The following is a 20,158-nucleotide window of genomic DNA, read 5'->3' as shown; positions in this document are numbered from 1 at the left end:
ATTGAGCATTTTTGAAAATCTTAACTGTAATTCACACAAAGGACACATTATCACTAAAGAAATGCATTGCATTAACCATATTGGTAAATGTGATAATTTCCAATTTAATACTTAATAAATATTAAGTGTTATTAGTTAACATTTAAAAAGCATATTTAAGATTTTGCTATTAAAAAGCTTGTCTTTCTGGATTTTTTTAATCTGGAACTTCCAACGTATCATTTTAATACCACCAAAAATATATTATCGTCTTTTAAAGATACTGTAGTAGAATCTTAAATCCTGAGTGCAGACTCAGTACAAACGACAACAAAACAGCTGCAATGCAGTGCAAGTTTCCCCTGTCTATAGAGTTGTCAGTAATTTAGTGATTCTAAATTGGGTGTAGGTGAGAAGCTAATGGCCTTGTCATTGTGTCAGCTCTTAAACTGACCGTCAGCTTGTCCAGTGTACCACCAACGTCTCTTCCAATAAGGGCAATGCTGAGCTCTGGAGAAGCAGGAACAAATAAAGACATGCTTTCCTTTGATCAGTCTGAAAGTTTACATTTAATATGTAAACTCTTGGAGCTTCAAATGTCCTAGTATTTTGTACAGAGAATTAAAATTTTAAACAGTCTAACAAGATTTGCTTAGTCTGATTATGTTATTAAGGATGTGTTCTATTTCATTTATACAACGATAAGTATTAGTGATGCAACAATCAATTGGCTAAGGTTTGAAATGGGCCACTTTTCCCATAATTGGTCCTAACTACTAAATCCACCAGTCAAATGCAGAAAATTCAGATAAATTTTTGTTCACGACACAAATTACACCTGAAAATTTCATCCATCCACCCATCCATTTTCAAACACCCTTGTCCTAGTGGGGTCGGGAGGGGTGATGGTGCCCATCTCCAGCTAACTTTCCAGGCGAGAGGTGGGGTCACCCTGGACAGGTCGCCAGTCTGTCGCAGGGCAAAACAGAGACAAACAACCCATACACACACACACACACCTAGGGAGAATTTCGAGAGACCAATTAACCTAACAGTCACGTTTTTGAACTGTAGGAGGAAGCCAGAGAGCTGCACAGTGGCGCAGTTGGTAGAGCTGTTGCCTTGCAGCAAGAAGGTCCTGGGTTTGATTCCCGGCCCGGGGTCTTTCTTCACCGAGTTTGCATGTTCTCCCTATGCATGCGTGGGTTCTCTCCGGGTACCTGAAAATTTCAAGCTTTTCTTTCTACAAGTACAAGAAACATCAGGAGCTTCGAAGAGGGGAAAATGGGGATAGGTTTACAATTGCTTCCTTTTCCAGGTGGTTTAAAAACTCCCATCTCTTTCAGAGAATTTGAAGGATTTATTTGTTGGATAAAACGATGTTTAAACATATGAGCTTCTATAATATCCAATATTTTCACAGAAAAATCAAAATCAGCAAAAGTTTGGAAAAACAAAACTTGCTCCAGAACAGTAAAGCCTGGTTGTTGCCTCCTAATAACTAAGCGCTGTCTTTTCCTTGCCATAATTGAGAGGATGCATCAAGAACGCATTAATGTCACACTAAAAAATATCCCACTGTGCTTTACATGTTAAAAAAAATAAAAATCTCTCACAATGTCCATTTTTTTCTTGGCAAACAGGTTATGTAATTGTACGGCCGTATCCAAAGCTTTCCATGTACATGTTGGCAAACAATAAGTCAGACTGATCAAAGGAAAGCATGTCTTTATTTGTTTCTGCTTCTTCACTGCAGCCCCCACAGTGTCAGTTATTAGAATACAACATGTCATTATATAATATATTACATATGCCTGTACTGTTACAATTCCTGAAGTCCTTATGCACAACCACAAAGAATGTGTAATGTTTTTGTTACAGAACAAAGCAGAAGAAAAGAAGAAAATCCAAATGAGAGACAATAAAACAAATCAACAGTATGAGGGCAGCAGTACAAAGAGCATATGAGGTAGGAACAGCTGGCAAACATAACATACCCCTATGATCAGGCACTGAAGTTTTCAAGCTTCTTAAATCAAGGATGTAACCTTTGATTTGAAGTGTACATGCTAATTATACCTCCATTACCAAAAATAGCTATAAACAAGTGTCCACACCTTTCACATTTTCGTACGCTCTCTATGATGTTGTTTTGCGGGGAAACATAAAACGGGAGGTAAAATAAGCTCCAGATGATGTGGGCAGGGTCAGTTGGAGGTGGGGCTGGAAGACAGCTTGTTAAGACGGTGGGATGAGAGGATGATGTCTCGTCTGGTTTTCTAACAAGCCCTACGGAGGCTGCAGAGATCTGCAGAACTGCTGATGTTGCGAGCATCGATCAGTTCTCTGCATGGCTGTGCAGCCCGGGGGACTCCCATGCTTAGAACTGGTCAAACAGGCACAAAAAGCATTTCATGTTTGTGCCTTGTACATTTCTAAATTATTTCCCTATTTTTTATGCACATTATTACATGCTTGATAAGACAAGTTTGCAATGATGAAGAAATATGAAGGAAAAAGAAGTCTGAACTATCTACATTTTTATCTACATATTTTCCAGCTAAAGGAATCATTACTCACTAGAGGATCAGATGTTTGGCCCTCAGATATTGGTGATTCATACTATTTAAAAATCACTCTTCATAAATACATGTCATTCCTTTGCGACTCTGTCTGTATATTAACAGCTGTTGTCCTGTTGGAAAGAGAAAAAAGGAAAAGGATGCCCACAGCATGATGCTGCCACCACCATGTTCCATAATAATGAGATCTCAGGGTTACGTAACGTTTTAGTTTTCTGCCAAACAGAGTATTTTATGTTCTTTTAAAGGCCTCCAAACGTGGGTCGCGCTAACCCCTGATTCAAGCAAAGGTTAATCTGGACATTTTATGGTCGTCTTCTATAAAGGCCAAATTTATGATGTGCATGACTGATAGTGTCCAAATCAACAAATTCTTCCACCTGAGTAAAGGATCACTTTCGCACTGTAAGTAAAGGGTCGTGTGTTGGCAGGTTTTATTTAGAAATATCTCAGTGAAGGGGCTATAAACAAATGTTCACTTCAGATTTCTATTTGTAACAAAAAGCCACAAAAGCATGCACACTTTCCTTCCACTGCAAATTTACCAAACAGAGACAATGTACATGTACATTATGCAGATTATAGCCAGAAAAGCTCGTGTCCACCTGCTATCCCTGGACGGGTTGATGCAATCGCATATGGTTTAATATATTATGAATTGATGAAAACCCAGTTTAGTAATCAATTACATACATGTCTGATAATTAATTATATAGACCACACAAAAAACTAATTATTTTGTTCTTAGTTATGTATGCACATGTTTTATCTGTCCTACTGATTGCTTGATTTCTTGTTTTTAAAAACCTGCTTGAGATAAATAGATCAAATCAAACAATTCAAAAAACTGTTTTTTGCTATCATTAATGAGTACAAATCTGCTTATTAGACAGCCATATTTACGAGAACATAATCTCATTTTGGTAAACTATATATATATACAGTATCTATATATATATATATATATATATATAGATATATATACCTGCCACATCAGCTGTAGAGTATATAGTATAACAATAACCCACTTGTATTATGACATCACACAGGCATTTCCTTTAAATTGCTGGGGTTCCACTGCTCTATTTTCTGTAGAGAGTCCTATTATTTGAAGCACTCAGATAAACGGAGGCAGCCCTGTGTGAATGACAGAGCGAGGGGAGGAAGAGCGGCGAGGGGGCTGGTTAAGTGCATGGAGTGAGTGGCAGTAATCACAGCTCTGGTAAAAGCACTCGTTTGCTCAGTGTAACATTCCTCAGAATGAGTTTACTCTATGTCTCTCTCGCTCTCTCTCCGTCTTTTCCTCTGATTCTGATAATAGCTCCAGATTGAGTAATTGTATGTTTGAGTAGAGCTAAACTGCAATCAGATACTAGGGGGCATCTCTCTCTCTTCATTCATATACTGGCCTCTTATCCAGTGTACCAGGCTCTCCCTCCAGCCCTGTGGTTCCTCTAGGCCTCACTCCACTGTTTTTTTTCTGTTCTTCTTTTTTTGGGGTTTGTTTTACAGTCAGTCAGGGCTAGGGTCAATAATAGCTACGTGTTGTGCTATAATTGATGTCATCATTTCAATTTGAGCTGATTATAGCTGAGAGCTGCTTATCGTGTGACCCAGGGAGGAATAACACACTGCAGGGCCCAGAGCTGCTACGCCTGACCAGGCTTAGCTGCTGGGTCGGCTGGATGGATATTTTGATTTGGCTCGGCACACAGCTGCCTTTTCTATTAACTCCTAATGTGGAGGTAATGGCCGAGCATGCTCCATGGGCTACAGGCTGGGGCAAGTGGCACTGACACGATTTATTGCGATTCTGATTATTTTAAAGGAATCGGCGTTCACCTCCATCTATAAACTGTGGCATGATTGAGATCTCAGCAGACAAGCAAGCAAATGGTTGAGAAAGTATATATTAATAATATTTAATGTTATCTAAACTTAAAATTCACTTAAGATAATTATGTTCATTAACTTATCCTGTTGTAAGTCTTTGAACAAATCAAAATAATCAAATTCAGTGCAGATTCTTACCAATCTTATCAAATTTCAATCCAAGTCACTTGCTTTAAAACTAAATTCAGAAACAAATATAAAACTTATTTGCTTTTGAAAAAAATAAATAAATGGAGATAAATACATCATGAACATATCCGCTTGGTTATTAGAGAGCAAGACATTCAGTCGATAACAGGAAGCCTCAACAGAAAACAGCAAAATTACTCTTATCATTTTAGGCTTTCATTCAAGTGTAATAATTCTTGCATTATTAATATCTGCGTAGAGGTGACACAGTTACATTTTCTTCACAGTGAGCCCTTCTGTTTGGTAGAGTGACTCCATGTAGGGTAGCAAATCACCAGAATGAGTTTAAACACAAGTTTTTATAAGTTCACACCACCATTGCCACAATCTAAAATGTATTACAAATTTGACTTGTTAACTTGTTTATGGGAATACTTAAGTATTTGTATAAAAAGCAGTTTGTATTTTAGTGCAGCTGTATAGCAGCTTTATAGATAAATACCACAAAATGTTTATAGCCGTTAGGTTTTATAAAAAAAAAACAAATAAATTCCTGGGTAGGAAGGTCACATGAGAAAAGAAGAAGCTGAAGAAATGCTTAATTTAGAGAGCTTTTGACTGACAAAGCTGATGACCCACTAAAAATGTACTTTCCCTTTAAGTGCACCACAAGTAAGCTGTCAGATCAAGTCTTTAATACGCTAGGAAAGTGTGCAAGTCTGCAAACTTTGCTGCTGACATCTGGTCAGGCTCAGATGATGGTGAACTTTTAGATGTGCCAAGTTGATTCAGTGATAACGTTTAGTTAAGCAGACTTGTACTGCATATTAATCTAATGTTGAATCGCTCTAATGTAAAACTTATGTTAAAGTTTTTAAAGGTATTTACAACCCCCCTAAAGTGCATTGAGTAAAAAGATATGATAATTTGAGGTCGATGTTAACACTGTTGAAGAAATTAAGATATAAATAACACTTTTCTTAATGCATGCTATAATTAGGGTCAAACCTAAACCAAAAGAACAAACTAAGTGAAAGCCAAGTATCAAGCAGCTTATACACCTAAAACCTGAAGCTATGAGAATGGGGTCCTCATTTTTTTTATTCACTTCATAATGTTTTTTTATGTTGTGACTTTTTTTTTTGTAAAGCTACTTTACATATTTCAGGGACTTATTTTTTTAGCACCATTTTGATTTCAAGGATTTTACGGCAGGATTTTTATTTCATGATCTTGTATTCAAATTTGGGGGTGGAGTTTTAATGAAATTCAGCACATCTGCATGAGAGAGTAATGTGCAAGTCTGCATCCCATTAAGGCTTGAGTAAAATAAATAAATCTTCAAATAAATTAAAACTAAACAAATAAGGTGCAAAAAATGCTTAATATTTATTTTGCTTAATGGAATATTTATTAATAATAATTTTTAAATAGCATTATTTAACTTGAATGAAATGGCTCCCTATATGAAGCAGCACTTGCTCAAACCCAAAGTGGAAATATTCAGTAAAAAAAATGGAATCTAAGATTTATGAAATATCCTGCATAAAATAAATTCTGTACCTGTACAGTCTTAGACAGGAGTTAAGAAAATTTTGGCCTCATCCATCTTTGTGACATCGGCAAATAGGCAGCATCTTCCTCAGGGCCTGTATACTCCAGAAAAGCTTTGAAACACTGAGTGGGCTGCTTCTGTGTGGAACGAGTTAAAAACAATGTTTCCAACCCAAAGAAAATGAATCAATAAACAACCTGTCAATTCTTTGGCATTTCTCTTTGCCATTTATGTCAGAGTGTTTTCAATGCAAGCACAAAGTCACAGTGCTGCCTTCCAGCATTCATGCTGTGTGCTAATCAGACACACAAAATTCACAGCAAGGAAATGAATACAAGAGTATCACCTGTGTGGAATAAGGGCTAAAGAGTAATCAACTTGAGGTAATTTGTGCTATTGAAAAATTGTTGAAAAATTTCAACAGCTGTAAACTTTCTGCATAGATGATGGGCAATACCCTTAACCCTGAACAGCACTTGTCTGATCATTGCACAGGAGAAGAGCTGTTGCTAAAAACAGACAGAGTGCTCATAAAGGAACACTGTCTCTCCTCTCGCTGTCTCTCTCTTTTTTTCCTTCCTTTTTTTGCTGAAGCTCTGAATCTGTGGGTGTGAGGAAGCAAGAAGCTATCTCTTACATTCTTTTGTCTTTCACCTTCTCTGTCATTTTCCTGACTCTTTTAATACCATCATTAGGAGAGTCCTTCTGCTTTGCTGCTGGCCAAGACACAGAAAGAACGAGGGGAACTGCGGGGCGAATGCAACAAGACGAGTGAACGACGCTTTGATTTCTGCACCCATGTCTGAAATTTGATGCACATATACTGCGCATTTATTTAGGGATGCAACACGCAGCAAATATCTACACCAGAGCAGTATTTAATCATCCAGGTGTGCACCCACCTGGTTTGCAGCTGTAAAACCGAGGATGAGATGTAACACACTTCCTCTATGAAACACATTGTTAAAGATATCAGTCCTCTCCATAGTTGATTTGTGCAGCCCTTCATTTCCCTGTAAGACTCTGTTCACACTGTAACTGGCACATTAACGCTCAGAATCTACTGATTACTGTGGTCCATCTAAAAGAACATAAAGTCCTCAAAGTATAGGTTGATATCTGACGAATAAGGCACTGAGAAACAGAGCTATTTTCTTTATACAGAAGTGGACTATTTTGTAGGTACTTATGGTAAAGTTGTGCACAAAATGCCTTTAAACATCATCTTTAACTGCAGTAGCATAAGCGTATACAGAAAATGTAATAAAAGCTACACTTTAATTTTAATATATGTATTCATTAGGCAAAACATTCAATGTTAAGAAACAATTTTTATTTTTTGTTTTTTTACAAAAATAAGATGAAATACATGTTCTGTTTAAACCAGTGGCATAATTATTGGTACTCCAGCTATTAATACTTTATTCAACTTCCCTTTGGCAAAAGGAGAATATTGAGCTATAATACATTTCACAAAGTTGAAGCATACACAAAGTGGGGTCATTGTCCTCTTTGGACAATATATAAGTTTACAGAAGTTCCCAAACTGTTTTTAAAAAGTAGCACCTAAATTAATGCCAGATTTTTCAAGTACAAAAAGTACTTTGACTTTTAAATTTGATGTCATTTCATGGAAACAGCAAAAATAAATAAATTGGGAAAAATATCTCTAGCCATCATTGGACAAGAGGTGTAGACACCATGAGAAGGGCTTTTCGAAGAAAAACACAGATCCCTCATTATAGTTTACAATAAACCTAATGTGGTTTTCCACATAATAATTTATTTCGTTGATGCTAAATACCTTTGTTTCATTTTCATCTATATACATACATTTTTATGTTAGTAATGGTAAGACAGAAAAGGCTGTTTTTTCTGCTTGGCTTCACACAGAAAAGCTCTGCTTGTAGATATTTTCTGTTGGTCTCATGGAAACTTGTTGACCACAGTGAGCATTAGAGTTTTCTTTTAACCCCTTTGACCAGCCTCCTGACTCAGTGGAAACATAATTATAGGCCCTCTTTCTAGTGTTCTAGTGACTAAGATGAATTGGTGTATGCCGTGTCATTTATTCTCAAGAGAAGCTAATCAACTAATTAACTTCAAATGATTCAAAGATATGAATTTTAAAAAATGCCTCAGGATCGTTAGGAGCATCTGTAATTGTCCCACCAGTGTTTCTGATTAAAACTATCATTTCTTAATGTAGGATTTTTCCACATTGCATTGTTTGAAATCAAAATAGATATTGAGTTTCTCAAAAATGTTCAACTCAAAATTATAGAAATGCAATAAAATATTATTTTAATGTGCACATTTCACCTGTCAAAGTCTGTACTAATAAATTGATAAATTCTTATTCTAGAGTTAAAGCGTGAAAGATGATTCTGTGGAAATTCAAGAGGTTGAGTCATGTAACTCTATTACTTACTTGCCTATTCAATTCTTGTGTTTGACTCATAATTTATTCTTTTTTATATCAGGTCAAATACTTTGGAGTTCATAATAAATCAAAATATAGTAATATACTTATGTCTCTGAATAGAGCATCTCTCACTGTGCTTTATCGACTTCAAGGATACTTTACCTTGAAGAGTCACGACTACATAATGGAGAAAACTTAACAATGAGCTTGGGGAACATGCTCTAACGAAATGTTCTCAGAAACTGGGCAAAAAGGACATGGAGCAAAACTTTAAGTATAATACAGAGTTCCTTCAAAGCAGCACAAGCCTTAGAGGAGTGGAATGAAAAAAGATGAAATGTTTGAAGTGAAAATGAATGCGTCATTTTCAGCATGTCGAGATGCAGTAAAATAAGCATCTGTCATTAAAACATAAATTGCAATGTTGTCATAACCATAGCCATCAATCCAATCTTTGCGACAAAAGATACAAACCCAAATGTGCACAGAATCAGGCCAGAACAATCAACAGCCTCTCTAAACAAACACACAGAGACGAAAGAAATTCAGGAATTCAGATCCTGGTTTTGGTCCAATTTCTCTTCACTAATCCTCTTCTGTCTGCAATCAGAAACGATTTCTAGGATTTCATTATTGTTTACATGTATCTGAGACTAACTTTCCTCAATTTCACAACCACACAATTCCACTAAACTGTTTTTTTTTATTAAAGATAGCTTCTTTTTCCTTTCTAACCTTGAAATATATTGCTTCTCATCTACTCAAAATGTATAAACCTTCATTGAATAATACATTTTAAACATTGAGAAGCTTTTGTTGGTGACTTCTACGTCATTTGTATGGAGCCCCTAACATCACTCCAAAAAAGCAACAATTTTTCTAAACCACAGAAAAACACATTTATGAAAGAGTCCCAGCCAAACCAATCTTTCTTAATATTGCTACAAACTTTAATCAAATCCATTCAACTTTGTAAATAAGATGTTGTGGAGCATTTTATTTTTATCCATTCATCCATCCAGGCTATGTTTCTAGAGCACTTTTCATGCAGCCAAGTGTAACACCAAATGATTTGGACATTTAAGCACTACAAACACAATCGAATAACCAAAATGAAATGAATGAGTTAAATAAAAAGACAGACAAGTAATTATTGGTAATAAAATGACTTGGAATTAAAAGTGAGACAAAAATCAATTATAAATAATGAGGAACTGTCATGTGTAACTGCATCTTTACACATTACAGGGCCAATACAGTCATAACAAAAGATGCCCACGAATATTTGCTGTTAAAAAATTTAAAATTGATAGTTAAAATCTAATGTGCTCTGGCATTAGGTAAGCCAGAGTCTCAAAGAAAGTAAAGCCCTCACATTTTAAATAGTGAAACCTCCGTAACATGAGCCCACCTCTAAAGCCCTGCAGCCAACATGTAACAGATGACAAACAAAAACTGCTGACAAAACATTTAAATCCTTGTTTAACTCAACATCCTGCATTCAAAGATGCTACATGCTTTTGAAGCAGTGAAGCCTGGTCCTTTCTCCTGTGCCCATAACCTCTAAAAAATGCTTCTCTGCAGACATTTATACTCAGCTGAATCTGTTCCTGCATGCAAATGATAGGAAATGTACATGTGTTAATAAATCCTTTGGATATGTGGAACAAGAGTGCAGTTAACAAACTAATGATTGGTACTGACGGATCTGTGATCTGCTACAACTTTGCTTTAGCAGCAAGCTTTTCCAGACATTGCCAATAAGGCCTGAAAGGACAATGCAGAACAAGAAGCAACAGCGGTGAGGTGCCGCTGGCTGGTATCAAGCTAAGTGGGCATGTCAGACCAGTCCTGTTCTGGCTTCTTGCCTGCTCTCTCAGCTGCTCACTCAGTCCCCAGTGTCCTCAACCCTAAATCGATCCAGTTGCTGCCGCTCAGCTTCAATGGTGGGCTGATCTGACTGACTAATGAACCATTTCCCTAATGAGAGGACCACCCCCTCCCTCCCCAAACTCAACATTTCCTGTACATATCCTCCTTTTTTTGCATATTGCTTCCATATTTACCTTCCTTTTCCCTCCTGCACTGCCTTAGGCTTATCTCGTACAGTCGTCCCTTCCACCTCTTCCTTTAGCACTGGGTCTGTCTCTCTTCATCTTCTCATCTCAGTTTCTGTGCACAGTCTTCACACTGTGTACATCTCACTTCGCTCCCTCACTGACAGTCATTCACCAACAGTTTGCCATATCCTTCCTTTTTTCTCCTTCCATCTATTAAAAGTTATTTGAGCAACTGTTGGGCAACAAAACATTTCATGGAGGCAGTTTAAATCCTGAGTGTTGTTGGACTGATAGTTTTTAGTCTGCTCTCTCTGCTTGCATCGAAATGAAGCCAAATACAACTCAAAAAGCTGAGACTGCATATATTCTAATTCAATCTTTTTTTTTTTATTTCCCCTAATTATTTACCCAATTTATGCGTCAAAGCATTCTTTGACACATAAATTGGGTAAATCTTTTAATTCTTTCATTTTTGTTGGATTCAAAACTATAATTTGGAGGGTAGATGAATACATTATTGTCTCTCTGCCACCTGTTACCACCAGTTATCTGGCTGAGACAAGACTATTTGTTTTTTTAATGTTTTTAATCATGGAAGACAAGTTCTGCTTTTTGGAAATATTTCTGGTCACAAAAAAACATGGACACTCAAAGTGAAGGAACTAAAGAAGTGTCACCCATCACTTTTGCTAATGCTCCCATCACACTATTTCATATTTTTTCTTGCATTTCAGTTGTTTAGAAAGGCATGCTAACTTAGGTAAATCACTCAACATCGATTTAGGACGCATTTGATGCAAAAACATTTGATCACTAGTAAATTTGTTTAAAATGTTTAAAATTTCCATCACACAGATACACCATGTATACTGCAAATGTGTGCCACTGCTACAGCAATTACACAACTGTTACTGAAACATGGCACCAAAGACCCAATAAGGAAAAAAATCATGTAATCTCATTCAGGATTATGCAAAACTTGTCATTGAAACTGTGATTGAAACTGAAAGTTAAACTGACAACATGACCTACTTTCTGAGTTTTTCACAAAAATCATCTGACCACCAGACGGCCAACAAAGAGCATTCAAATTTCCCTCCAGGGTGGAACAAACAGTCGATGCTAAAATATGTGAAAAATACAAAACAGGGGCGTCAACGCAAAAGAAATGTTCTGATGCAGGTTAACACTCCACATCTTTGATTCCAACGTACACACACTATTCAAAGTAGGAGGGCATCAAAAAACATGACAGGATGTTTAAAAAAAATTTTAAATTCCTTAAGGCATATCAATATCCTAGCAAACCTTTCTGCAGTATTAAATTAATGCAATTACATTATACATTTTTGTTTTGGATGTTTGGGCTAATAATGTGATTCTATGGCAATTTTGCTCAAAGTGATCATAAGAACCTCATACCTGTTTATGCTTAATATGAAATTATTAGAAAAATATTGATGTAGTCCTTTGAATACTCCTTCAGTATATTGAGAAGACTGTGAAGAGGCTAAAACATGATTCAGCTTTATCTCATGGCAGGTCTAGAGTTGTAAGGAGTGAATGTGACAGGAGAAGGAGCTCACACCACAGAGAAACCTAGGAAAACATGCAATATGCAGTAATATTGGTGAATGATGTGATAACTATATGACTTGAGATGAATAATTAATAAAAAGTAATAAAAATATTAATTAAAATGTGTTAATGTCCCTAAATAATCAGTGTGCAATTCAGCTACTGGAAAAAAGAAAATTTTATTTAGATTTAAAGAAGAAGGTTTTATTGAAAAAGTTCCTTCCAGACAACATCTGCTGTTTTGGCCTCGACACAGGATAGCTGTAGGTTCTAAATGGCTTGATCACCTTATCACTTTATCTTCCTGTTGCTGTTTTAATGATATACTTGTGATGTATTATGCAGCCCTAGAGTAACCCAATCCATTTGGATGGGTTTTGCGCTCTCCTGTGTCACCTCGTGTTTTGCCAGATGCTTTCGTGGTGAGCCCCACATCCACTCGTAACTGCTTGTCCACTCACCAGTCCGTCACAGTTGCTGAGAGCCACGGTGCCTCCTGGTGTGTCTGTGATGTCCCCCACATACAGGCACTCATTATGCAGGGGCTCAGAGTACCGAATGCTGTCACTGTCGTCGTGCCACTCCATATTGGCTCCGGGGGCCACCAGCCTGGCGTTGTGGCGCAGGCGCAGGTGGAACTCCCGGCCGAAGACGGTGACATTGTAGTAAAGCCTCTCCTGACTGGCATGGTACTCTCTGTTCTCCTCGGCTCCTCTATGTCCTTCCCACTCATCGTTGCCTTCTCCTACCTCCCTCTTCCGGCGCCTACGGGACTGCCCCGCTGCCACGCGACCACCCGAGACGGCATGTGACAGAAAGCGGCCCTCTGCATCCACACTGATCGGCCTTACCAGTCCATAGTCCCCCAGAATATGCTGCAGGGAGTCTGGGAAAAAGGAAAAGCAGTGTTGGATTAGGGAATCAATCCAGTAGAAAGATGTAAAGAATGTTGTTGGGTGAAGAGGAGAGGGAAGAACAGTAGGATGGGGAAGGAAACAAAGTTATAGGACAAGTAATAAAAAAGTAAGAAATCAAGCAATAAAAGTTACAAAGGTAAAAATTGTGGAATTGTACACTGTTATGTTTTGGTGTAGCTAATGATCCACTTGCAGAAACCAGGATAGCAGAAGCATTGTGGAAATAAAGATGACTTCAATTACCAGAACTTATTAGCCAGGAACAGACTGTAAACAGCAGGTTGTGAATAACAGAGAGTCTGACATGGAGTACCTGAACCAAGAAGTATTTATACTGGGCACTTTGATGCTACACAGATGAGAGAGAGAATGAACAGATGGGAACAGCTATTAGAGACTAGGTAACTCAGGCACTGAAATAAAAGAGTAACACTAGTAATCAAAAACAGAAATAAAAGGAAACATAAGATAGTGAAACCAAAATTATCAAGCTAAACTCAAAGTCCAACAGATTACAACACAGAAGGGGTTTTGACAAAAGATGCACCAATCAGTTGAGAATCTGCAAGTTTATATACATCACACCAATTCACAATCATTTCTGGAGCCGCTGTTATTAATCTCCTAACGTTATCGATCAAATTAGCTACAATTTGAAGTTATATAGAAAATGTATAGCATTTAAGATCAAGCTTTTAACTATTAAAAGTTGTATTATGTTATTAATTTTACATGTATATTTCTCAATGTTGTAAAACTGAAAAATGAAATACTTAGTGAAGATTTTTTATTTAAATTCTCTAGAAATCCTCTGCCAGATGAAATTACTGAGCCATATTTTTATTGACATAGAGAAAGAGAGTTGTTGGAAATGTGTGCAGAGAACATCTTCCTCTATATCTAGTTGATGATTTTTTTGGTGTTATGTAGGTCTGCTCTTTTCTGCTGTAGACAGACTCTCAACACACTGTATGTTCTACCAATTTTTACACATGGATAGTTTGCAGGTGTCATGCAGAATAGATATATTAATTTGTGGTTTATACCCTTTAATTTACTGGACTACATATGAATCAAGGTGATCTATGTAGATAACATGACATTTAAACAAGGACTACAAGATTAGACATTAGTTTAAAAATATGCCTGTAATTCATAAATCTTGAATGTGTTCAAATTTAGTTGTGTTATAACCATAAACTTCAGTGTAGCTTATTGTGATTTTACATAGTATAGCAAAACAAAGTTTTGCATAATTTAACTTGTTTTAAACAGAAAATTTTAAAAATGGTTGTGCATTTACTCTGATCTCCCCAAATAAAACAAAGTGGATCAGAGTTTTAGAAGGAAACAAAGTCCATCTGTGTGTCATGAAATGTTTGAATAAAGCCAGCTGTTCTGTGAATGCCTCACAGATTTGTTAGATGACTTTGGTGGACAAACAGAATCACAACACTCCAAGGGTGAGAAGAGCATTAATCAAGAGGCTTATAGTCATAGTGGAGGAGCTGCAAAGTTTCATAACTCATATGGGGGAAACAAACTGCAATGTATTGAAGAGTGCAGAAATCCAATGTTCAAAAAAAAATCAAAAGAAATCACACCACTTACACTTTATAAACTAGTAATTTAGGGTACACCGCAAGCACATAGTCAAAGGTGCTCAAGTTTCTGCTGTAGTCAGACTCTCATATTTTATGTTGAAGGTCTGTGTTCTACAAAACTGGACAACTGGACTTTCTGTCCTGTATACTAAACACTAACGGGAAAACTAAATCTGCTCGTCACACTGAAGACACATCATCCCCACATGAAAGCAAGGCGTTGGCAGAATCATGCAGACACTATTCTTCGGCAGTGACATTTTCGGGAAGCTGGTCAGTGCTGATGGGAAAAATGGGTGAAACTATCAGGACAGTCCTGGAAGAAAAGCTGAAGAAAGGCCAAAAAAAATACTTGAGTCTGCACAGGACATTCAATCTCAGGTAAGACATTGTTCTAACCCAGAGTCACAATGAAAAGTGGATCATAGGATATTAATTTTTTTTTAGAAAGGCCTAGTCAAAGTCCAGACACAAATCCAATTGAGAAAGATTTGAAAATGTCTGTTTATAGTTTTGTCCATCCAATTTTACTTACTTTAAGCTATTTTGCACAAAAAAGAAAGATGGATAAAAAAAATCGAATGTAGTAGCACAAAGAATTTACAGCAATAATTGCAGCATAAATATGAAGGACTGTTTACAAATGCATGGCACACTTGTCACATTTTTCTAGTAAGAGGAAATGTGCAAAACCATGTATCATATTCCATCCAATTTACAATCATGCGTTACTTTTCATTTGCCTTACAAAGCCCCCAGTAAAATGCATTTCAATTTTAGGTTGCAATTTGACAAAGTATGAAAAGGTTCCGGGGGCGTGAATACCTTTGAAAGAGGCTCTGCTCTGACTTTGGGGAGTATGAGGGGACTCGAGACCCCCACTCCCCACCATCATATTATAATCCCCTCCGATTGTACCCCTTCCATATAGACACAGGAGCAGACCCCACCCATGCACCCAGAGGCGACCCCGATGCTCAGGTTGCGTGCATTTGGAAACGGCAGCCTCAGCAGTGCGCGCTGCGCTCCTGACACATTCTGTGCCCTTCCACCGACAACCGGAAACCCGGAGCAAGATCAAGGTGCTAATTGCAGCTTTCTCACGCTGCTTTATCACTGTCAAACTGCCCGACTTAAAAAAAAAAAAAAAAAGGAGGAAAAGCATTCGTGCAAACACGATACTAAACCGACCTAATATTTCAGACACGTATCATCTTTCTTATAATAAATAGTTTGCATTTAAAAAAACGTTACTTTGGATACATTACAGATGCTCTTATGTTATTAACCGTAGTTCACACGTGACAGTGACCTTAGGTACACTACAGAGATGCTCCCACACCTACTGATACACACGCAAACACCGTGAGCCAAGGCCGTTTCATGGTGCCAGTGTTATCCATGAGTCAGGTGTGTCACCTCCTTACAAGCATCTCCCCGGCGCACTCAAGTCTAAATGTATAAAGTTTGCTGACTGATAAAATCAAGCATACGCTCTTAATCCCTCTTGGACCTCTCTATGTTTGAGGAACGATTTGATAATAGTGTGATCAATAGGCTGACATCCGACTCCATGCGTCCTGTCACAGATCGATAGATGCGACAGCGGCCGAATCAGATAACGTTACGGCTACTTCCCTGCAAAACCCGACAGTGTGATCGGTAAATCTGGTGCTTCTCTAAAAGAAGAATTTAATCCAGTGAATGGATGGGAGAGGAGGGGGGAGGAAGAGAGCAAATCACAACACTGCTTGCAGTTGCACCGCCAAGGGACCCTCGGAAAGTACGCGCACAACAGCAGGGCGCACAGAAGTTGCAAATTGTGTTATTTTGGGGAAAGAAGCTGAAAAGGCAGGTCTAAGATGAAGCAAGCATGAGAAAACCGGACAGTTTGGAGCGGAGTTCCGGGGAGCGCTCAGAGGAGCCCCGCTGATAAGAGATCAGATCAGATACGGAGTATAAACACTGGCCACGTTTGGCTGTACTGTACTCACCAACGCTACTGGCGATGTAAAGGCCGCTGGTGTGCAGCAGGAAGGCCGGCAGAATAATTAGGACAGTCAATCCTGGCGAGAGAGCCATGGCAGCTCCGAACTGCGCAGGTGAGAGAGTGGGACTCCGGGCTCCAGTGTGGTGAAGTTCCCCCGCCTGGCGAGACCAGCCACGCCACGACAGCAACAGCTCAGCAGCCCGCAACTAGACTGCCAAGTGCACCGGGAAAGACGGAGCTCTCCTCCTCTCTCTCTCTCTCTCTCTCTCTCTCTCTTTCCCTCGGTGTCTCTCTCTCTCTCCCTCTCGCTCTCTCTCCTTCTTTCAGTCGAGGTCTCTCACTCTCTCCCCCTCTCTCACTCAACTCTTCCTTTTCTTTCCGCTCCACGTCTCTCTCCCTCCTCCCCTGCCGCCTTGACACTCGCACCGGGCACTGAGCTCCCACCCACAGCCCGTGTGTGAGATGGGGAGATGTTTCACGGAGCGCTGGCCCACTGACAGACAGGCCCGCTGACAGCTCGCTGCTTCATCACACCTCCAGCGCGAGAGGGGCCTCGGCCTAAAGTCGTTTTTCACAACTTGGCCACTCTTTCCAGGTTCATAACTACAGTTCAGCGCTCCGCTCCAGCGGTCCCTGACATGCTGCAAGCCTTTTCATAAACTTTGAATATTCAGCTAGCCGTCCTGGACTGGCTGAGCACCAGCGCCTCTTGCGGCCGCCTGCGGGAAACGTGCTGGGTATTAGCAGGACCCAAGGGTCCAATTTACAGGCAGAGAAAGGAGAGCTCCTTCCAGTCCTTCCTAGCATGCATTGCCCTCATTTAGCACATCATTTACCCTTGTTGACTACTAAACTCTTAAACACAGATGTGCAGTGTTGTATAAAGTACTGAAATCTCAGAGTCAAGTAAAAGTACAAGTACCTCTCCAAAATATGACTTTGGTAAAAGTCGAAGTCACTGACTGAAATGTTACTTGAGTTAAAGTCTTAAAGTATCTGAAACTTCTTGTACTTAAGTATGGAAATTACTGTAAAAATGGATGTACTCAAGTAATGTAATGAAAAGTACAAGTAAAAAGTAAAACAAAGCAAATGCAGTTTGAATGACATTTTTTATATTTTGGTAAACTTGTCAAATACACTTAAAATAATGTACACAACCAAGTGCAGGCAAAATTAAACCTGCTAATAGATATACCTGCAGGCATCATTTAGTTAAGAAAATTAGGTGCTTTACCTATAGCACAAGGTTAACTTAACCTGCTTTACAACTGAACCAGCTTCTTAGTAAACCCTCCAGGACAGAAAATATAAAGTTTTTGTAAGCCTTAAGTTTTCCCTTCAAGTAAGGTCAGTGCTGAAAATGAGAAAAATAAATAGTACAGAAAATGCGGCCAACATGAAGAAAAAGAGCTGTTACGATTACTCTACTTCACAAATCAGTGAATCAGTCAATGCTACAGTCAGTAGGTGGTGCACACAACTGGTCATTATGCAAAAGAAGAAAAAAATTGGGAGGGAAATGCAGCTTATTGGCATCTCTGTAAACCTGGTTTTGAACTTGCATGCCTTTCCTATATTCGTTAAATTGAGTCTAAATTGCTATCGCTATGGCTTCTGTCCCCCCTTGAACAGAGGAGTCTAGGTAGCCTGCTACAGTCAACATTAGGCCTCAGCTAAATACACCACGCGTGGAACTGAAACAATGCCAAACAAAGTTCATTCATGGTCAACGTTTCACAATACAGTACTGTCTAGTGACCAAGCTATAGTTACTGAAACAGGAGGATTATAACCATTTCATAAGAAGTTACCTCGATGTGTTTCTTCAAGTTGGACGGGGAGTTTTTGTAAGATAGAATTTCCACATCTTCGGGCAGGAATAACATAAACTGCATGTGGTACGACGAATCTTTAATACCCACGAAAGAGTATATTGTGTTTAAATAAGGCCATGGGCTCTCATCACCAGCTGGTGGTTCCCCTGGAGCCGTGTCCGACGTAGTTGCAGTCGTTGTGGTCTCCGTCTCCTCCTCCATGTGACCGCTGCTGATTGCGAGACTTGCTTTGTGTTTAATGGGAGAAGCGAAACAGGTGTATCCTATTGGTGGTGATGAACAAGCCCAGGCAAGTAGGCTACCGACTTTGTTCGGTAGCCTGCTTGCTACTTGCTAATCAGTAGGTGGGGTCAAAACACTTGCGTTTCTCTCTCTCGCTTTTTTGTAACGAGTAACTAAACCACACATTGAAAATGTATCGGAGTAAAAGTACGCAATTAAGTTCGGAAATATAGTGAAGTAAAAGTGAAAGTCATCAAAAATTTTCATACTCGAGGAAAGTATGAAGTACTCCAAAATATACTTAAGTAAAGTAGTGAAGTATTTTTACTTCGTTACTATACAACACTGCAGATGTGCATTATAATTTAGACAACAGACATGAGCAATAAACTATTAGTGTTCCCATATTTTGTGAACATTTCATAGGAGTTAGCTGTAATGGAATAACACAAAGTAAATCTGTATTTGAAGAATAATTTGAAGTTTTTCTTTGTTTTTTTTTCATAAAGTATACATCTTCCTGCAAAGTGTGCAATGATTTCAGGTTCTGCTACTACTATACTGATAAAATCCAGAGCAACCCATCTAACACTAATCACTAACCTGAACACACCATGCCCACAGTGAAACTTGGCAATGGCAGCATCATGCTGTAGGGAAGCTTTTCTTTAGTGTTCCTAGGAAAGTAGAATAAACTCATAACTTTGTGGAGCCACAATTCACTGCAGTTGCATCTGAAAGTGTTTTAGGCCATGTCTTTACCAGCCTTGCACATCCAGAGACTAAATTTCTCTCCATTTTTTTATACAATAGATGAAATTCACACTGACTGGATGGGGAGTGTGAGCATGAACAACAATTTGCCAGCCTTGAAACCGATTCTTAACTTAGTTTATTTTAGGTGTTTTACAAGAAGTTCTTAACACTTGGGTAAGTTTAGCTCAGACCCATTAAGTTGCTGCTCGGTCTGTATGCTTGCAGTTTTCCCTAGAAGGCAAATCGTATTCCCAGACTCAAGGCTGTTGCAGCCTCTAACATGATTTCTTCCATCATTTCTCTGTGTTTAGCTTCACTCAACTTACTGTCTTAGTGTCCCACAGAAAAATCATCCACTGTCATCACAATGTTTCACAATGGGATAACAGATGTACCGTGTGAGCTTCCTTCCCATGTAGACTTTTTATGGGAACTAAAGAGTAAAATTCAGCAAACCTTCTTTTTAGAATATTTTTACTGTAAAAAAAAAATTAAAAATGAAAACTGTATAACAACTTTTATACTTTGTAATAATATTATATGTTGGTCTATCACATCAAATCTCAGTAAAAATGCAAACAGGTAATGGGCTTAACATGAGAAAAGTGTGAAAGGGTTGGTTAAGAATGC

General features: G+C 38.4%; 1 protein-coding gene across 2 annotated transcripts in view; it reads right to left on the bottom strand.

Annotated features, from left to right (window-relative positions):
* Nucleotides 1-17,025, bottom strand: part of LOC114139055 (A disintegrin and metalloproteinase with thrombospondin motifs 2-like) — a 125,961-nt gene extending 108,936 nt beyond the window's left edge. The window contains exons 1-2 of one of the 2 annotated variants that reach the window (XM_028008677.1): nucleotides 16,717-17,025; nucleotides 12,663-13,087 (exon numbers count right to left, since the gene is read on the bottom strand). In XM_028008677.1, the coding sequence (XP_027864478.1) occupies nucleotides 12,663-13,087; nucleotides 16,717-16,804 (513 nt within the window). In that variant the 5' untranslated portion in view covers nucleotides 16,805-17,025. The remainder of the gene's footprint in view (nucleotides 1-12,662; nucleotides 13,088-16,716) is intronic. The other variant, XM_028008678.1, reaches the window with a different exon arrangement.
* Between the last annotated feature and the right edge of the window lie 3,133 nt (nucleotides 17,026-20,158).

This window comes from Xiphophorus couchianus, chromosome 23 (assembly GCF_001444195.1).
Source record: "Xiphophorus couchianus chromosome 23, X_couchianus-1.0, whole genome shotgun sequence".
NCBI lineage: Eukaryota > Metazoa > Chordata > Actinopteri > Cyprinodontiformes > Poeciliidae > Xiphophorus > Xiphophorus couchianus.
Note: the sequence above shows the minus strand (reverse complement) of the source record. Positions and strands in the feature narration are given on the sequence as shown.